The sequence below is a fragment of the Schistocerca nitens genome, chromosome 11, assembly GCF_023898315.1.
Source record: "Schistocerca nitens isolate TAMUIC-IGC-003100 chromosome 11, iqSchNite1.1, whole genome shotgun sequence".
NCBI lineage: Eukaryota > Metazoa > Arthropoda > Insecta > Orthoptera > Acrididae > Schistocerca > Schistocerca nitens.
This window is the reverse complement of record NC_064624.1, coordinates 27811325-27826794: the sequence shown is the minus strand read 5'-3', so window position 1 is coordinate 27826794 and position 15470 is coordinate 27811325. Positions and strand designations below refer to the sequence as shown.

Genomic DNA, 15470 nt, shown 5'->3' with positions numbered 1-15470 from the left:
TTGTTCTCGAATATGTTTGCTACAGTAAAATTCCAATGTTGTTTTAGTCACCCCGTACGCATCTTGCAACTGTTCCCATTTCTACAGCTTAGTACATGTGATATTTCCAATTTAAGTCGGAACTGAGCAGAAGTCAGAGAAAGACATATCCACCACCCTCTGCAACCCATGTAGAAACAGAACTACCTGAGTTAGTGCAACAGGACCATGTTTTAACCATTTGGTGGAAATGCATTCAATGTGGTACATCTTAAACTAGATACAGGTAGTACAGTTTGAAGCAAATCTGTGTCCATTCAAATCCATCAGCCCAACATGCTATCATCATTATTCTGGACCATCCAACATAGAAAAATAACGAACTATAAAAGCTCCACTAACTTCATCAGATATAGAACTCACCTAAGCGCCATTGCTCACATGATGACACTTGGCTACGATGTAGATCTGGTGCAGAGAGAGAGAGTTGTCACAATGCTTCCCAGACTAGTATTCCTCCTAGCATTCCTAACATGACATCCAGTCCTTCGTCGAATTTACCTGTCAAACTGCTACTGTTGCTTTTGCAGGACGATCCTATTAAATATGCAGATTTTGATCCATTGCTGAGGTCAGTTTAGGGTTTCATCACCGATAATGTAGGATGATGACCTTATCCCACAGACTATACTGTAACTCACAAGAGGCGCACCCTGTGACCCTGTGTTTTTGTTTGAAACATTGTTTTCAAACACGTTTTGTACACTGCCTTTCATTTGTTTGTCTGCCACGACTATTAGGTATGTCTAAGGTCCTAAACGGACGTCTTAAATTGGAACGATCAGATGTTTTAAGCTGTAGAAATGGGAACAATTGCAAGATGCATAGGGGGTGACTAAAACGACGTTGGAATTTTACTGTAGCAAACATACTCGAGAGTGGTGTCTCGGTTCGAGATATGAGAGTGCCAGAAATATGATTCACCTGTGGGTGTGATCTGACACAGGTATGTGGTTGAATGGAAAGACTTGATTCCAAATAATGGACATCATTTCTAGCAGATAGTGTAACACTAGAGATCTGAAAAAAAGCTTGTATACATTTACTTACGACGTCAATCAGTACATCATCTACAACTACTGCTTTTATTCTTTCTCAATCAGTCATGGCCTATAATTAAGTTGATATAACCTAGAACCTCTGATACAGTATCGAGTCAGAATATATTATATGTACTATAGAAATATCTAGCTGGGGTAGGGTGAGGGAGTCGCAAATACCACTTACATGCCACGTCCCTTAGGCGAATCACTTTCAAAATTCAGTGATTTTATAATGAGATTGCATCACGGACTCTGAGTAACTGGAATGCTGATAGTATACACTCCAGAGACCACCGTCTTGGCATTTGTCCAGTTAGAAAAACTACCTCATTCAGAGGTAACGTCGTACCTCGATTTATAAAGCCAGTGTAGCTTTTAACATGGATACTTGTGTGCACCTGTAGAATCATGACCACTTGTAACAGTAACATACAGTAGTTGTTGGGATCGAGCTTTTTTAATATGTGGCTGATTACGTCTCTATTTCTAGGACACGGTGGTACCACTTAACCCATGGTTAATTTTCTCTCAGTATTATTTTGTATCGCCAGCGATCGGTTATTGACGAATTATTATACTTAGTTGTAAGGGGTGTGTGATATGTTCGCATTTGAGTATCAGGCTTATAAAGTATGTGTTTGTGTTCCGACATGTGTAAAGGAAATGACTATGTCCAGTTGTAAGGAAGGTTTGGACTTGACGTGGAGTACTGTGATAGCATGGGAAGAGTATGTCGATTCATAAGAATGGAACTGATATTTCTATTTCCAGAGCCACAGCCATCAACAGAGTGTATTTCCGATACTTCGTTCATTGTCGAATGTTGTTCAAATGAGACCCACAATTGTAACATTTAGTTGTAAGTACAGGGATAAAATATATATGTGACCTATTTCTTAGGATAAACATTCAACCAGTACAAGCTCGGCTTGCACTGCCAGTGACCTGTGCGGGTGTGATTCACATTTCCTCAGCAGCAGGAGCTGTCAGACTGGTGATGCCTGTTGGAGTGTAGGGATGTAGAAGAATTAACTGTGTTGTCTCCTAGACGACCAAATAGCGAACTAATACTTTGTATATGTTGGATAGCTTTTCGTGATTGTGTGGAAATTTGAGAAAATTGAATATGGACGTGCGTTTGTGCTGGATCGTTATTCCTGCCTATGTATTTTGTTCGGTTGACTGCTTCTGCACATTTAGCCCCTTTAGTTGGTTCAGAGAAGATCGACTGTGGTGTGTCCATCTAGCATGTGGAAGACACGTTTGCCGGTTCTCTAGATATGAGAAACACTTTAGCTGACCTTGTAAATTATGGGGATGATTTGGAATCTACTACATCACCGACATCAGTATTCGAGAGTGGAAATACCAGTTTCTTCTATTTGTTTCGAGTTGCTGAGGAAATGTCTTCATGGACATCACAAGTTTCTAGTTAGTCAGTGGTTTACAGCTCTCCCCACCTAGCTAAAGTTTTGGATTTGAGAGAACTAATTTCCAGTCTATATCTTGGCAATTATGTTGCGCTAGCGATCATTGGGATGCTGCTTAGAGTTTCATATCGAGAAATACCGCGAAAATGGTATAATGTTATGGCAAGCCATGCGAAAAAATACATGTGTTCCTGTAATTGCTGAGTCTGGAGATGTGTGTAGAAAAGCAAGCAGGCAAGGAAGCAAGTTCGAAGTAGAAACAGTAACGTATTTGAGCCCTGGGAAAACGATCCCGAATTTGTAGAACAGTTCTGAGAGCGACTTTGGTCCACTGTGAGTGCTCTGGTCGTGCGTTGGGGGTGGATGACTTGTGATCATTGGCTGCAGTAAAATTCTAGTGGTGAGAGGATTATATATATTGTACTGCCCGTGTTTGCAGTATATGTACAAATAATGTAAAAGGGATGATTTTGTTTGGCGCAGGATACGAATTATATGTTTACTACATCAACAGGGTACGTGGTGACATATTGCAAGGTTGGAGGTCGGTTTCACCTGCTAACATTCAAGCTCCTGTCCTTGGTGGGAGAGCAGTGTAACCGAGTAAGAGTCTTCCTGTATTTGACGATATGTTTGGTAGTTTTTAAAATTTAATTGCCAGTGCGATATGGCGATCTGTGTAGGAAAACCTCTGAAAGTCTTGTCGGCAGCAAAAAAGAAAAGACGGATGGTGCTTCGATACCGGCGGCATCAGTAATTCGGCGAGTAAATTCGATAAGAGCCAATCATAATGCTCGATTCATGCTTTGTGCTGGGATATAGGAACGTCTACCTAATGGAGGGAGCGTTTGTGTGTGTTGAAAGCAGAATGGGTAACACGTGATGGACAGGATACCACATTAGATCCGTGAGGAAGACTGTGTTCGATGTTATTCTCTGCTATTTTTGTAAACAGGTTCTGCTAGGGCAAGAATTTCCATGCATACAAACTGAGACTTCCATAAAGGGAGCATTAACTATTTCTGGGACATTATACAATTTCCACGAGGTCGACTCGCTTCTCATTTTTACATAGTCATCTGACATCAGTATAAGATTGAGAACCTTGTTAGATGCGCTTGCGAGGGTTTGTAGCTACGGGCGTGGACTTTGTGGTGTTGCTCCAGTCACGCTGCATAGTTAAGAACTGTTAGACGCGTCTCTCATGTTGCACGACGAACAATGCATCCTGTGCAATTCTGGGAAGCATTGGAACATCTCTCTCGGTGCTGCACCGCCCCAAAGCTATGCGTCATCTTGAATGGAACCAGTGAGAGCGCGCCTAGGAGTTCTGTGATGTCAGTATAATACTGGAAGAATCCTAACTGTATACACGAAAATGGACCCAACTTTCACCTGCAGCGGTGAGGGCTCATGGTGGCAGGATGTGTGTTTTATTAGCAATCTTTTGTTTAAGCTATATTCCATCGGTTTCACTGACCAATAGGATGCTGCGAATTAAGAAATACTACCCCATATGTGTGACGAATACCAATTCAATTAATTTGCATAAATTTTTTATATCAATGTGGTATTAGCTGTACAGTAGTGAATGGAAGGGAGAGCGTGAGTGAGTGACATGGAATAGAACAGCAGGTTAAGTGCCAAACACTAGGTTAATTTGCGTAATTTTTATGTAAAACGCAGTACAAAAGTTTAAGAGGGTGTGTGGCAAAGAAGAATACGCAAGAAATGGAGTTCGAAAGTATGTTAAGTTCGAAAAACGTACCAGAAAATGGTGGGAGGACATAACTAATTACTAAATTTGGTACCAATGGTGGTGGCAATAGGTTAAGTGGCTAAAATGGCTCTGAGCACTATAGGACTTAACTGCTGAGGTCTTCTTCACTTTCACTCAAGACAGCAATGCCATCAGCAAATCGTGTCATCGACACCCTTTCACCTTGAATTTTAATTCCACTCCAGCGCCCTTCTTTTAGTTCCATTATTGCTTCATCGATGTACAGGTTGAACAGTAGGGGCGAAAGACTACATCCCTGTCTTACACCCTTTTTAATCCAAGCGCTTCGTTCTTCGTCGTCCACACTTATTATTCCCTCTTCCTTCTTCTATATATTGTCTATTACCTGTCTCTCCCTACAGCTTACCATTTTTCTCAGAATTTCGAACATCTTGTACTGTTTTACATTGTCTAACGCGTTTTCTGGGTCGACATGTCCTATGAACGTGACTTGATTTGTCTTTAGTCTTGCTTCCACTATCAACCGCAACATAAGAATTGCCTCTCTGGTGACTTTACCTTTCCTGAAGCTAAACTGATCGTCATCTAACAAATCCTCAATTTTCTTTTCCATTCTTCTGTATATTAGTGTTATGAGCAAATTTGGATGTATGAGCTGTTTAGATGATTGTGCAATAGTTCTCGAACTCGTCAGCTCTTGCAGTCTTCAGAATTGTGTGGATGATATTTTTCGAAACTCATACGGTACGAGGTGCGTTCAAGTTCTAAGGCCTCCGATTTTTTTTCTCCAGACTGGAAAGAGATAGAAACATGCGCATTGTTTTAAAATGAGGCCGCGTTCATTGTCAATATGTCCCAGAGATGGCAGCACCGTATGGCAGATGGAATTTTACCGCCAGCGGCGAGAATGAGAACTGTTTTAAATACTTAAAATGGCGACGTTTTCCTTACTTGAACAGCGTGCAATCATTCGTTTTCTGAATTTGCGTGGTGTGAAACCAATTGAAATTCATCGACAGTTGAAGGAGACATGTGGTGATGGAGTTATGGATGTGTCGAAAGTGCGTTCGTGGGTGCGACAGTTTAATGAAGGCAGAACATCGTGTGACAACAAACCGAAACAACCTCGGGCTCGCACAAGCTGGTCTGACGACATGATGGAGAAAGTGGAGAGAATTGTTTTGGGGGATCGCCGAATGACTGTTGAACAGATCGCCTCCAGCGTTGGCATTTCTGTGGGTTCTGTGCACACAATCCTGCATGACGACCTGAAAATGCGAAAAGTGTCAGCCAGGTGGGTGCCACGAATGCTGACGGACGACCACATGGCTGCCCGTGTGGCATGTTGCCAAGCAATGTTGATGCACAACGACAGCATGAATGGGACTTTCTTTTCGTCGGTTGTGACAATGGATGAGACGTGGATGCCATTTTTCAATCTAGAAACAAAGCGCCAGTCAGCTCAATGGAAGCACACAGATTCACCGCCACCAAAAAATTTCGGGTAACCGCCAGTGCTGAAAAAATGATGGTGTCCATGTTCTGGGACAGCGAGGGCGTAATCCTTACCCATTGCATTCCAAAGGGCACTACGGTAACAGGTGCATCCTACGAAAACGTTTTGAAGAACAAATTCCTTCCTGCACTGCAACAAAAACGTCCGGGAAGGGCTGCGCGTGTGCTGTTTCACCAAGACAACGCAGCCGCACATCGAGCTAACGTTACGCAACAGTTTCTTCGTGATAACAACTTTGAAGTGATTCCTCATGCTCCCTACTCACCTGACCTGGCTCCTAGTGACGTTTGGCTTTTTCCAACAATGAAAGACACTCTCCGTGGCCGCACATTCACCAGTCGTGCTGCTATTGCCTCAGCGATTTTCCAGTGGTCGAAACAGACTCCTAAAGAAGCCTTCGCCGCTGCCATGGAATCATGGCGTCAGCGTTGTGAAAAATGTGTACGTCTGCAGGATGATTACGTCGAGAAGTAACGCCAGTTTCATCGATTTCGGGTGAGTAGTTAATTAGAAAAAAAATCCGAGGCCTTAGAACTTGAATGCACCTCGTATATTGCCAGACTCATACCTTTCACACATCAACGTGAATAGTCGTTTTGTTGCCACTTCTCCCAGTGATTTTAGAAATTGTGATGGAATGTTATCGATCCCTTCCGCCTTATTTGATCTCAAGTCCTCCTAAACTCTCTTAAATTCTGATTCTAATACTGGATCCCCTATCACTTCTAAATCGACTCCTGTTTCTTCTTCTCTCACATCAGACAAATATTTCCCACATAGATGCCTTAAATGTACTTTTTCCATCTACCCACTTTCTCCTCTGCATTTAACAATGGAATTCCAGTTGCACTCTTAATGTTACCCCACCTGTTTTTGGTTTCACCGAAGGCTGTTTTGACTTTCCTACATGCTGAGTCAGTCCTTCCGACTATCATTTCTTTTTCGATATCTTCACATTTCTCATGCAGCTATTTCGCCTTAGACACCCTGCACTTCCTGTTTATTTCATTCCTGAGTGACTTGTATTTCTGTATTCCTGAATATCCCTGAATATTTTTCTACTTTCTTCTTTCATCGATCTGCTGAAGTACTTCTTCTGTTACCCATGGTTTCTTTGCATTTACCTTCTTTGCACCAATGTTTTCTTTCCAGCTTTTGTGATGGCCCTTTTTAGAGAGGTGCATTCCTCTTCAACTGTACTCCTACTAGTCTATTCTTTTTTGTTGTATCCACAGTCTTAGAAAACTTCAAGCATATCTTGTCATTCCTTAGTACTTCCATATCCCACTTCTTCACGTACTGATTCTTCCTGACTAATGACTTAAACGTCAGCCTACTCTCCATCAGTAATGTGTTGGGATCTGAGTCTATATCTGCTCCTGGGTACGCCTTACCATCCGGTATCTGATTTCAGAATCTCTGTCTGAGCAAGATATAATCCAGCTGAAATCTTCCCCTATCACCCTGCCTTTTCCAAGTATACCTTCTCTTCTTGTGATTATTGAACAGATTAATCGCAATTACTAGCTGAATTTTATTACAAAACTCATTAGCCTTTCTCCTCTCTCTTTCCTTGCTTCTACTCCTTGCCCTACAACAGCATTCCACTCTCCCATGAGTATTGGATTTTGATGTCCCTTTGCGTATTGCATTACCCTTTCAATATCCTCATATACTTTCTGTGTCTCTTCATCTTCAGCTTGCGACGTCGGCATTTATACCCGAACTTCGTTGCCGATATTGATTTGCTGTCGATTGTGATAAGAACAACTGTATCACTGAACTGTTCACAGTAATGCACTCTCTGCCCTACCTTCCTATTCATAACGTACCCTGCTCCCGTGATACCATTTTCTGCTGCTGTTCATATTCCCCTATACTTATCTGACCAGGAATTTTTGTCTCCTTTCCAATTCACTTCACTGATCTATTAAAGACTGAGGCTTTGTATTTCCCTTTTCAGATTTTATTGTTTCCATACCACATTCAAGCTTCTGACATTCTATGCCCCAAGTCATAGAACTTTATCCTTTCATTGATTGTTCAATATTTTCCTCATGGTCACCTCCCCCTTGGCAGTTCCCTCCTGGAGATTCGAATGGGGGACTATTCCGGAATCTTTTGCCAATGGAGAGGTCATGATGACACTTTTTCAATCACAAGCCACATGTCCTGTGGATACACGTTATGTCTGTTTAATGCAGTGGTTTCTATTGCCTTCTACATCCTCATGCAGCTGATCATTGCTGATTCTTTCGCCTTTAGGGGCAGTTTCTCATCCCTCTGGCAAGAGAGTGCCCTGAACCTCTGTCCACTCCTCAGCACACTGAGCATGAACAGGAAAAACAAACACACTACGAACTTATGCTCCAACCTAATAAAAACAAGACTAATTTGGAAATAGCTAAAGGGAGGCTAAATATTCAGCAGTATGTAGCAAGAATGGTAAGTCCTATTATAATACCCTTAATGGCCAGGATTCCAAATGGCATACACCAGCAGGAGAATGCCACAATCCACTCAGCAAGTTACTTCACAGCTATCTTGAAGAATGTGTGGATCCTTCATCGACCTGTCTGGCCCCATGACTAATCACCCATAAAGCATATCTGGGATGCGGTGAGAAGACATATATCTTCACACCAGTCTCCAGCCATCGACCTTCATGAACTGACAGAGCATATATATTTCAGCAGGCGTTAAATTCCTCTAGATAATATTGTGAGGCTGTTTCCTTCCATGCCAATGTGAACGAGAGAGAGTACTTATGATTATGGGGGCTACACATCATAGCAATACTGATGAGGAAATGGAATGAAAGCTAAATCATTTAATACCTGTTATGTGATGAACATCTTCACAAAGGTTGATAAATATGAGAGTGATGTTTCATGGAGTAAGACTTTCCACTTTAATTTTCTTATGGGATACTGCTGAAAATAGTTAGGGCTCTTTGCAGACACTAAGGGTGAGACATACTTGGTGCCCTCATCCATCCAGTCCACCTCTTGCAGCATGTGGAGGAACTCCTGGCGGATGTCGTCCACCATCTCGAGCGCCGCGTTCTTGGCCTCCTTGTCGAAGAACCTGCGCACATAGATGGAGCCCACAGCCAGCGGCATGCTGGAACATGAGGTATGTCGCTCATATTAACCGCTCCATATGTCACACACAAACATGACCTGGGAAGAATTCAAGGAAACAACAGTGGAACATACACATAGGTGCGGATTTTAATACAAATGTATGCCCAGAATACAGCTGTATTAAAATTCCCAGAATTTTGTATAGGGATCAGATTCCTGTTCTAGGACTTGAAGGATGTGAAAGACAAGCAGTAATTAAGAATGGAGTGAGTCAGGGTTTTAGCCTCTCCATGATGTTATTCAGTCTGTACATTGACCAATTGATAGAGATAGCAAAGGAGAAACTGGGAAATTGAAGCTCAAGAAGAAACAAAAATTTCTTGGTTGAACACTGATGCAGTAATTCTATGAGAGATGGAAAAATACTTACAAGACCATGTGAAAGGAATGTATGGTGGTTATACACTGATCAGCTGGAACATTATGATCACCAGCCTACAATCGATATAAGCCTGTCCAGGCGACACCAGTGTCACCTGGGGAGGAATGGCTGCTAGTGAGAGAAACACACAATGCATGTACTATCTGTGAGCGTGTTGTCCATGTGTAGAATGTATGGGGAAAGCATTCAATCTATCTGAATTTGACGAAGGGCAGATTTTATTGGCCCAGGGGCTCAGCACAAGCATTTTGGAATTTTCGCGCCTTGTCGGATCTTCACAGAGCACTGTGGTGAATACCTTCAATATATGGCGAAACCAAGGTGAAAGCACATGCAGACATCGTAGGGTTGTGCAGCCACCCTTCCCTATATAGATGTAGGACATCATAGGCAAGGTATACTAGTAAAACCAGACAGGCAGCAAACTGTGGCCCAACTAAGGTCAGACTTTAATGCTGAGCAGTGTACAACTGTGTCTTAACACACAGTGCACCGAACTCTCGAAACAATGGGCCTCCACAGCCGACAAGTGTTTTGAGCAAATGCTAAGATCATGACATCAATAACTACGAATGAAATGGTCTTATGACCGTTGACACTGGACGTTGGCGCAGTGTCAGAGCATTGTATGGACTGATGAATCTCGATACCTTCCTCATCAAGATGATTGAAGAGCGCGAATCGGTCGGCTCCCAGTGGACAGCTCCTTGACACTTGTACTAATGGGCGGAGCCAAGTTAGTGGTAACTCTATTATACTATGGGGAGCATTCACGTGGGCATCCATGGGTCCAGTGGGGCTCGTTCAAGGCACTGTGACAACCAAAGGGCATCGTACACTGGCCAGGCCACATGTCACGATCATGTTTCCCAACGTCAGTGGCATTTTTCAACAAGATAAAGCACGAGGTCACAAGGCAAGGACTGTGATGGAGTGGATCGAGGAAAACAGTAGTAATTCTCAATTGATGTGCTGCCTCCCAACACACCAAATTTGAATCCGATCGAACACATCTGGGATGTCACTGAATGTGGCGTCAGAGATCATCGTCCCCCTACCCAGCATTTACGGGAATTAGGTGGCTTGTGTGTGCAGATTTGGTGCTAACTCCCTTCAGCGACCTACCAAGACCTCATTGCTTCCATGCCACGATGCGTTGCCGTTGTCATCCACGCCAAAGGTGGACATACCAGCTATTAGGCAGGTGTTTAAAATGTTCTGACTGATCAGTGTAAGATAAATATTAATAAAAGTAAAACAGGTTCAAGGAGAGTACTGAAATTAATCCAGGAAATGCTCAGAGAATCAGATATGAAATGAGACACTTAAAGCTGTAGACGAGTTTTGCCACTTAGGAAGGAAAGTAACTGATGATTGCCAAAGTAGATAGAGAGAGTAAAATGGAGACTGGCAATAGCGCGAATAGCATTTTGGAAAACAGAAATATACGTTTAAGAGTTAGGAAATCTTTTCTGAAAATTTTTGTCTAGAGTGTAGCCTTCTACATAAAGGAAACATGGCCGGCCGCGGTGGTCTAGCGGTTCTAGGCGCTCAGTCCGGAACCGCGCGACTGCTACTGTCGCAGGTTCGAATCCTGCCTCGGGCATGGATGTTTGTGATGTCCTTAGGTTAGTTAGGTTTAAGTAGTTCTAAGTTCTAGGGGACTGATGACCACAGATGTTAAGTCCCATAGTGCTCAGAGCCATTTGAACCATTTTTGAAAGGAAACATGGATAATGTGCAGTTGAGAGTATAAGAAATTATAACCTTTTGGAATGTGTTGCTACAGAAAAATGTTGAGAATCAGGGAATTCATCGAATAACTAATGAGGAAGTACTGTATAGAACTGAGGAAACATGAAATTTTTGGCACAAACTGACTAAAGGTGGTGCACAGATGGAGAGCAGATCCTGATGCATCAAGGAATCATCAGTTTGGTAATGGAAGGAAGTGTGAGGGAAAGTAAAAATTGCAAAGGCAGACAAAGGCTCAGATAAAGTAAGCAGGCTCAGAAGGACTTGGGCTGAAAAAGTTTTGCATAGATGATCAGTATAGTATGGGTAGCACAGTGTGGAGAATTACAACAAAGCTGTCTCTGAAGTATAGACCACTATCGCAACAATAACAAAAACCACAATTACAACAACATGTTATGTACTGAAGGTGGAGGAGTAGAAAGGAAAGGAAAGGAAAGCAAAGGAAAAGAAAGGAAAGGAGCTACTGATGTCAGCCACGTAAGGACTTTATGCAGAATCAGCGGTGATGAGTGAAAATGTATGCCAGACCGAAAGACAAGGCGCCACGCATTCATATATGACTCATTCGCCTCGATGGACAGTGAATCTACCGCCTTCAGTGCGGATGCATAATTACATTCGATCTCTTGAAGGAATCTCAAAGTAGCGAGCATGGAAGATGTGGACAGGGACTGTGGACAGGTGGCGCTGGCTGGGAATGTGAGTAGGCAAAGAGGTGTTCCGAGATAGTCGACACAATTGCAATAAGCACAATGTCTATATGGCGCTGTGGTTAATGCAACTGCTACGTAAGCAGGAGTCCTGGGTTCGAATTCCGGTTGGTCACACATCTTCTCTTGTCACCACTGATTCCGCATATAGTCCCAATGCAGCTGACATAAATAGTCCTTTCCCTTTGCTTTCCTTCCTCCCCCCCACCCCCTCCCCCCTCACGATTCACCTTCAGTTTGCATAATAAGTATCACAGATGCTGATTCCACGCGGCGTCTGTACTTTTGTACATGTCTAAGAGGACAGATACCACGTATTCATAAACAACAACAAATAAGGCCATGGCGGTAAATTTCGTTATCTACTGACTGGAGCTTTATCATGTGCCAGAAAATAAGCACAGCTATACCTCCGTGTGTTGATGCAGTTGTATCAAACTCACCCAGTAGCGACGATTTCGACGCACTCCCTCGAGCGGGGTTGCCGCTCTTTCTTGCTGGTCAGGGCGTAGTTGTAGTCGAGCTGGCGCTCGCGCAACTCCTCCGTCATGAACCTCACCCGGGCCTCAGCCGCCCGCCACATGACGTAGTTGGCGATCACCCTGTGGGACAGAAACGTCTGTAGTGACGTGCATGCACTCTGTGCTGGCTGTTCCGTTCAGCCTACAACCACAGCCCCACTTACACTGATGAGACGAAACGTCATGACCTCCTACTTAATAGCTTGTTTGTCCATCTTTGGAACGAAATACATCACTGATTCTGCTTTTAAGGGTCTGAAAGTTTGTTGGTCGGTTTGTGGAGGTATGTGGCATTAGATCTCTACGCTTAGATCGTGTAATTCTCGTAAATAACGAGCCGCTGATTTGAATTCCAGGTATTGGCACCCAATAGTGAGTCACACTGGTTCCATGGCATTTACATCAGGCGAATTTGGTCTCCGAGACATCAACGTGAGTTCACTGTAATGCCCATCAAAAGGCTGTAGCACGGTTCTGGCTCCGAGACACGGACAGTTATACTGCAGGAAGATGAGATCGCCGCTGGGGAAGACATCGAGCATGAAGGGTGCAGGCGGTCCACAGTGTGTCTTCGATTACTACCACAAGTCCCACGGAACCATAATACTGCTCCCACCAGCCTGCATCCATATCGTGCTGCACGTGGCCAGCCACCGTTCACATCGAACGTGTGGAGACGACCAGCGACCTAGTGTAGAAAAAATGTGGTTCACCCAAGGAGCCAATGCGTTTCCACTGATCGACTGTCGAATCCTGGTAGTCCCACGCCCACTGCAAGCGTAACTGATGATGTTGTCAGGGTCAACATGTGAAAACGTGTGGTTATCTGCTGTCGAGCTCCATGTTCAACATCGTACGATGAACAAGTGCTCCAAAACATTTGTATGTGCACCAGTATTGTGTTCTTTACGCAGAGGTGCCGCAAACCCTACTTCCCCCCCCCCCCCACCCTCCCCCCCTCCCATTCTGTAAAAAGTCGTGGACGTCGAACCATATAGCGCCTAGTCGTAGTTTCACGGTCCTTCTACCTTTTCCTGTAGATGCTCACGACAACAGCATGTGAACATTCGACGAGCTTCGCAGTTTTGAGATACTCGTTTACAGGGTCTGTGTAATATTAATGTGGCGTTTTTCAAAGACGCTGTCTCAGCTGATTTCCGCATTTGCCACCCATACCTTCGCTAGATATCTGTATCTCCTCTGCTTACACCGTTTTCTTACCATGTCACGTACCTGCAACAACACCAGACAGCGTCGAACGTCACGATAGGCAGCGGTCACAATGTTTTGACTGAGCAGTGTACACTATGTGATCAAAAGTATCCGGACATACGTTTTTCATATTAAGTGCACTGTGCTGCTATCTACTCCCAGGTAATCCACATCAGCGACCTCAGTAGTCATTAGACATCATGAGAGAGCAGAATAGGGCGCTCCGCAGAACTCACGGACTTCGAACCTAGCCAGGTGATTGGGTGTCACTTGTGTCATACGTCTGGAGCCACATTTGCACATTCCTAAACGTCCCTAAGTCCACTGTTTCCGATGTGATAGTGAAGTGGAAACGTGAAGGAACAGGCACAGCACAAAAGCGTACAGGCCGACCTCGTCTGTTGACTGACAGAGACTACAGACAGTTGAAGAGGGTCGTAATGTGTAATAGGCAGACATCTATCCAGACAATCACACAGAATTCCAAACTACATCAGGATCCACTGCAAGTACTATGAAAGTTAGGCAGGAGGTGAGAAAGATTAGATTTCATGGTCGAGTGGCTGGTCAAAAGCCACAAATCGTGCCGGTAAATACCAAACGGCGCCTCGTTTGGTGAAAGGAGTGTAAAAATTTGACGATTGGAAAAAAGTTGTGTGGAGTGACGAATCACGGTGCGCAATGTGGCCACATGCAGATTTTTTAGGCTTAGAGAATGCTGTGCCCATATACCCGGTTCTCGAATTTTCGCTGGTGCATGCAAATGTCGCACGATAGTTAACGAACTCTGTTTGAACATGCTCACGGGGATCATTGTGGATTAATGTATTTAAACGATTACTACCAAGACCCAAACGTCTTGCAGAACGTGGAGAGTACTAATGTCAAAACGATCCTCCTTTATTGCTGTGCTCTGTCCAATGACATTATCCCCATACTCGGCGCTTATGCGTCTGGCTGCTGTCACGCTGTACTGAACTCAAAGAGAAGAATACGTCTGCATTGTTCCGATTTCTCCAGTTGGCACTCCATTTTCCAGCGTCTACTCATCACCTCCATATGACAAAATGGCAATATGTAAACAAAAATAGCAACAGTGGACTATAAATATAAAATGGCAATCTATAAATAAAGCCAAAGCAACCAGAATACCAACATGCAAAACAAAAGCAACTCGTGATCTAACATAATAAAAACAAGTCTGATTTGGTAGTAGCTGAAGGGAGGCTGAATATTAGGCAGTGTGTAGCAACAATGGAAGACCGTGTCAACATATCCTTCATGAGCAGGATACCGAATGGCATACTCTAGCAGGATAACGCAAGACCCTATTCAGAAGATTGCACCATAAGTTCTTTGGAGCATGTGTGCCAGACTGGGATAAGAACCAAGGATCCCCTGGTTACTAGGCAATTGCGTTAACCACTGCACTATCTGCACAGTGTTTAAGGTAATGATGAGGACTATCTCTGCACACATCCCAGCTGAAACATGTTTCCACGTAGCTCCACATATCCGTGGTCATATGGCCCTAAGTTTAAATCCGAGTATTGTTTAAACATTTACAGTAGGAACTGTGAAAGGCGAGTGTAACACTTGGGTTTCTTGGAATGCAAAGCGTCTGTGCTAGAAATCGCATACAAGAAAGACCACAGCGCGACAAGTTCTAGAATATTGTTTCACTTTTAGAGTCCTTGTCGAGTGGGCACGTTAACAAACATGGAGCAATAACTACTTAGAATAGCGCATGCGAATGAGTGACATAACTTCCTGGAGATTTTAAGAGGGAATCTTCAGAGGTCAGACAATGCAGTACTCGTGAGCTGCTGTTGGGTAAATTTAGAAAACCCGGATTGGACAAAGGCTGTCATGCTCCCACCATCATATATCTCATGTAGGTTTCATGAGAGTAAGCCAAGAGAGACCAGGGTGCATACAGATGCATTAAGACAGCCATTCTTCTATCGCCCAG

The 15470-nt window shown here is 43.6% G+C and overlaps 1 protein-coding gene across 2 annotated transcripts in view; it reads right to left on the bottom strand.

The window, feature by feature from the left end:
- Nucleotides 1–15470, bottom strand: part of LOC126213131 (neprilysin-2-like) — a 284375-nt gene that overhangs the window by 54158 nt on the left and 214747 nt on the right. For both annotated transcript variants that reach the window (XM_049940746.1, XM_049940747.1), the window contains 2 exons: nucleotides 12209–12367; nucleotides 8749–8892 (listed from right to left, as the gene is read on the bottom strand). In XM_049940746.1, coding sequence (XP_049796703.1) covers nucleotides 8749–8892; nucleotides 12209–12367 — 303 coding nt within the window. The remainder of the gene's footprint in view (nucleotides 1–8748; nucleotides 8893–12208; nucleotides 12368–15470) is intronic.